The sequence below is a fragment of the Hibiscus syriacus genome, unplaced genomic scaffold, assembly GCF_006381635.1.
Source record: "Hibiscus syriacus cultivar Baekdansim isolate YM2019G1 unplaced genomic scaffold, ASM638163v2 tig00110469_pilon, whole genome shotgun sequence".
In the NCBI taxonomy this organism is placed as follows: Eukaryota; Viridiplantae; Streptophyta; class Magnoliopsida; order Malvales; family Malvaceae; genus Hibiscus; species Hibiscus syriacus.
Genome location: NW_024062751.1, coordinates 1142465 through 1148294, shown reverse-complemented (window position 1 = coordinate 1148294; position 5830 = coordinate 1142465). Strand labels below are relative to the sequence as shown.

The 5830-nt window shown below is 35.8% G+C and overlaps 1 protein-coding gene across 1 annotated transcript; it reads right to left on the bottom strand.

Moving 5' to 3' along the window:
• Nucleotides 1–3500: 3500 nt before the first annotated feature.
• LOC120127542 (nucleosome assembly protein 1;3-like) lies at nt 3501–5464 on the bottom strand. Its single transcript, XM_039145416.1, has 4 exons — nt 5410–5464; nt 4863–5026; nt 3775–3909; nt 3501–3689 (listed from the first exon to the last, which is right to left on the bottom strand). The coding sequence occupies exons 1-4, from the start codon at nt 5462–5464 to the stop codon at nt 3501–3503; spliced, it is 543 nt and encodes a 180-aa protein (XP_039001347.1).
• Nucleotides 5465–5830: the final 366 nt, after the last annotated feature.

Genomic DNA, 5830 nt, shown 5'->3' with positions numbered 1-5830 from the left:
TGATGCTTGTCAACTGGTCAATTCGTTGCATTTCCAGGGTATTCACTCTTTAATACAAACAATTATTGTCAAAAGATCATCTTCGGAATCATCGCTAAATGGACCTTAGGGAGACGAACATATTTTCCAATGGTCTTTATTTCATTTATATATTGCAACGATATCAGGCAATGTCGACGTGCTAGATTCGTGGTTCAAAGCCCTTATGGATGGTATAATATATAAGATCATCAATGTTTTCAGACTTATAATATTCACTAAATTCTAGGTCATCGAGTTACTTAATTTAATTAGTATTCAAGTTTATCCCGGTCACTTAGGAGTTTTCTGAGTAATTCGGTCATTTTCGCAAATTCGATTACATATCGTACTTCCATTCAGTTCAAGTTGGTCATATAATATAGTCATTTTTGTATTCGATGTTGATTTGTTCATTTTAGAGCTGAAGGTATTAGTTATTCCAAGGCTTTGACGTGCTTCGAATCATATTACACTTTAAGGGCATTCCAAATAAATCAGGAGTTTAATCGGTGATTCCAAGATTCTAATGGATCATGATATAAGTTCTCAGGTCGTCTCCATTATCATAGTCATCCATATTCCTTTTTACACTTTAAGGATATTATCGTCATTTCATTCAATTCTGTCAGTGGCATTACTTCGGATAACTTAGGCTTGAAAGTATTCTAGTTCCTTTAGAGTTCAAAGTATTTTGTTCATTTGATCACTGGAGGTTATTTTCACTACTAGGGGATGTCTTGGTCCTTTTATAGTATAAGGGAATTTTCGTAATTTTACCCCATAGTGTTATTTTTGGTAATCTCTTATCCAAATATTTCCAACATTTTAATCTTTAACGAGATTAATAAGAATTTACGTTTTCTGAGATTGATTGATTACTAATTAAATCATTGAACTGAAATTTGTTTCCGATCAGTCTACAAATTTCTTTTTCGAGCCGTTAGAGTCTTATACGTGATCCGTCTTTAATTCAATTTTCGTATGAGTCCAAATATAATTAACTACACCTAATGGACCAATCATTTACATTCATGCATTTACCATTTATCAGTGAGTTCTGAAAAACATACAAAAAAGTAGTAAAGTATTACCTCAACTTCTGTGCTCCACCGATCAAACATTTAATCTCCTTTCGATCGTCCTCGAACTTTAATTCAATGTCCAATAATTCCTTGGATACATAGCAAATGAATTTACATCAGAAACTGAACTTAAATTAGAAACCAACTTGAATATAAAGATAAAACATTGAAAAACGACTTATCAGGTGCGAATTTGGCAAAACAAACTTCGGATTCGAACTCAGGATGTCGAAAAATATAAAATAGGGTTTTTTAAAAAATTACTTTTTCAGTCAACGGTTATACCAATCAAAGTCAATGGTCTGATATGTAAAAGTTAACGGTCTGATAGGTAAAAGTCAGCGGTCTGACTCGGTCAATAGTTCGGGTCATATCAAATCGATTCGGGTCGTTTAGACCGGCTAGACCAATTCTAGAAGAAACCAGAGCGGGGAAAGATGATGAAACGGGGTTTGGTTGGCGACCGAGCACTCTGACAGCTACTACTCTTCCAAAACAATCCACAATAACCATTAAATCAACCAAAAACAGCTTAAACTAATTAAAAAATTTGAAACTTACCCCCTCCCAAATCGACGATTAACGACTGGAGGGCTTTAGATGACAAACTCGGTCGGGTTCTGATCGGAATCGTCTGGGGAGCGCAACTGCGATGGCGGTGAGGCAAGAGAACGATCATGGTAGCCGGAAAATTCAAAAAATTGAGAGGTGCCTAGGTTTTCCGTTGAGCTTTTAAACCCTCTTCCATGATAAACAGAGCAGGGTTTCGATGACAAGACGGGTGGGTTTTGGTCGGGCTGACGAGGCGGGACAACTAGAGGTGGCAATGACCTGCAGCATCGGCCGAAGCAGGGACGACGAGGAGGGCAACCGAACGATCTCTCCCTCATTATCTTAACACAATGAAAAACAATCGAAACGACGTTTTAAGGGTCGGGTTGGACCGCCAGTAGTTGATAAGGCCGATGACACCGACGGCGCAATCAACCGCCAGTTGGAGGGGCTGACCAGAGGGGCGACAATGGGATTGCTTGGTTTGGGATTTGGGTTATCAGGGTTCATAAATAGGGGAAGAGTTTTGGGAAATTTCTAGGTTTTAGGGATTTCACCAAGGGAAAGGGGTTTATTTTTCACTTACCCATAAAAATGGGATAATTCATGTTCAAATCCATGAATTTCCCACAAGTTCCAAAACCAAGCTGAAACTTTAAAAATTTATGATTTAGTCCTCAATTTTTACCTTGATACGACTTTAATTCGATACTTAAAATATTACAAATGAAGACGAAATCCAGACATCGTTGGGTTTGCCATCCCAAAAAGAGGGAAATTTCAGTCAAGAGGTTTAAAATTTGAGGTAGATGCCTCTCTTTTCACTTTTCTTTCAGCAAACGAACACAAACAACGAGACAAATATTTTGGTTAAATTATAAATTACATCACTAACTTTACTCTTAGTCCTATTTGGGTCACCAATATTTATTTATTTTAATTTTACCATTCAATTTTAACATTATTCTTGCACTACAATAAAAATGAGTTTTAACGGCGTTTTTAAGCGCCGCTAAAAGCACTTGCGGCAATAGGAAAAACACCGCAAGAAGCACCGACCATACCAGTGTTGCTAAAGTTAGCGGCGTTTGAGAACAAAAAATGCCGCAATAGGTCAAGAACTATAGCGACGTTTTTTGAATAAACGCCGCCAAAGGTTGATATATATAGTGGCGTTTTAGGAAAAACACCGCAAAAGGTCGATATCTATAGCGGCGTTTTAGGAACAAATGTCGCAAAAGGTCGAGATCTATAGAGGCGTTTTGGAACAAACACCGCAAAAGGTCAGATCTATAGCGATATTTTTGAAACAAACGACGCAAAAGATCAAAATCTATAGCGTCGTTTTGGAACAAACGCCGCAAAAGATCAAGATCTATAGCGGCGTTTTTGAAACAAACGCCGCAAAAGATCAAGTTCTATAGCGGCGTTTTAGAACAAATGTCGCAAAAGGTCAGATCTACAGCGGCGTTTTAAGAACAAATGTCGCAAACGATCGAGATCTATAGCGGCGTTTTGAAACAAACGCCGTAAAAGGTCAGATCTATAAAAGATACAAACGCCGCAAAAAGTCATATCTATAGCAGCGTTTTTTATACAAATGCCTCAAATTACCTTTATTTATCTAAGATGATTTTGCATATTTCATTTTTGCTCTACATCACCTAAATTTAATATCATCTAGTTTTATCTAATTAACAACAACCATACATTTTAATAAAGACACAAGTTATGCAAAAAAATATATTAAAATTTATAAACATTAAAATTAAATGTAATGTAGTTTGGCATTGTTGTTCATTGCAATAATCCAATAAGACATTTTTAATAAAAGGGTGATGGTGTTTACCCAATGGGTTTCGCTAGAATAGGTTCATCCTCGTCAATCATGTGATATGTCTTTGTCAAGACAGAATTCTTGAAATAAGGGTTGGTATCGAAGTAGAACTCAAGCTTGAATCCTTTAGGTTCTTCTACCCTAAACCACTTAATATCTTTGAGATATTTGACAGCTCCCTCATCACGCTCTGTAATCTGATTCCGAACAGAAAATGCAAAAATGAGCAGGTATTTCCAACCCAAAGAGAGTACTATGACGAGAAGTACAACTGCAACTCACCTTATCAGCACGCACTTCATTGTTCTTGATTGCAATAAGCCAAAAATCAGGAACCCCTTTCTCTGCACATACATGTAGAAGAAGCTTCAGTTTATGTTCTAATTCGATGACAACTTTCAATTTTATTCCTACAACCTTATTATAATCAATAGTACTATGACTAGTTCTTCTAACAGTATGTACAACTTTATACAACTTTCAGTTTTATTTCCAGGTTACAGCTAACATGTACATCTTTTTAGGTGGAATAGGAATAATCAAGAAAAAATATTTTCAAGTTCAAAAAGCTCTCTCTTTAATTACATTAAAATCTCAGCAACGTTCTTTATTATATGCTCCTATACTATATGACGAGTTCAACACAGTAAATCACCATACTAAGATTAGCCGAATATGGAGTACAAAGGCTCCTTGTGCTAACCTAAACTACCTGGTTAATCCCCTCTATTAGGACTTCAACTCTTGCAAACTCAGTAAACAAGATCTGAAATATGGATTAGACTCCATCTATTTCTGTTGACAAAGAAGTTATAGTCTCCATCAAATCAAATCTACCCCTTTCCCCTATAATAGGAAATCAATCCACTGTGTTTTATCCTTAAAAAAAATATCATTACTTGCAGAAAGTAGAAACCATTTCCGTTTAGCTCACCAAGAGAATATAATTGCAAATAAACATAAGTGTGAAATGTTATTTAGGCAAATCATTAGCTTCAATTTTAAAGTAAAAAAAGGGTAAATGATCCATTTCTACCTTCTGCATGAGAGATCCTGTTAATCCTAGCTCGTATATCAGAAAAACCTCTCTTGTTTTCTTGGTTAAGATTAAGAAATCAAGAACCCTACAACCTTCTAGTCAAAGGATTCTAACCTCAGAATCACAAATTGATTCTGAAAATTCCATATTTCCAGCCCTTAAGAGACTGTTTTGAAAATTATTCAACAGCTAGGATTTAAAACCGCTGTTTTATAAAATATCATTGAACATATAAATTCAAAATAACAATTTTAACAAGGTGCAACAGTTAGTTTCAGAACTGACATTAACTAAGCAAAAACCTCAATACTTGTAAAACAAGCCTCTTTACCTGGTTTTTTACTGCCTTTACCATCCTGGGGAACTCTTTTTTCATGACAGACTTGTGAAGCAAGCTTGAACGCTTGTTTTGCTTCTTAGTCTTGGTTGTTGCTAACAGAACAGATTGGTCTTTGCCCTCGGGTTGAATGGTGACAGTTTTCTTGTTTGCCGGCCCTAAAATCACACAGATCAAGGAAAGAGATAAGTCAATAAAATCCAAAGGATTATAGAAGATATAATAGTACTCTTCTATGAAACTAGCACATAACAAAAATTTCTTCTTTCTCCTTTGCAACTTGCTTTTTTTTAATTGAACATATAGATTAGTACTTGGGAACTTTTTACTTCTGATTTAAACTTTTTACAACAAAAAATACACCGTAAAAGCAAACAACCAAATCCAAAAACCCAATTAAACAAACCGGGGCCAAGCTTCACACATATAGCACAAACCACCCCAAAAAACACAAATCGAACTCTCACCAATGCACCTCAAAAACAGACAACAATATATCCCAGCCAAAACAGACTCGAAACTAGCTAGATCTGACCATTACCTCTCCTCCCAACAAGAAACTTTGGCATAACAGTAGGAAACAGCCCTGGGACCATTGAGTTAAGAACTAACAGGAACCAAAACGGACCTGCATTGCACCCCTAACCACTCTTGTTGTTCTTAAATCATATTTCAAAAAAATAATTCTTTTATTTTCTTACTTTAGGACATATTTGTAGTTTTGTACACATTGTTGGAGCCTCGAGGATTATAAGAAAAAGAATAATAAATCAAGGCACAAAACAGAGTAAAAGAGAGAACAAATTGAACCTGCACTGCAAGAGGTAGGAAGATCTTTCTTGAGATCCTTGAGCTCCTTCAAGACCCGCTTTGCATAAATAACCTAAACCCTAAAACATCACAAAAATAATTTGGAAAAAAATATGGAAAATGAAATCCAAGGTAGAACGCCTTTGAAGATT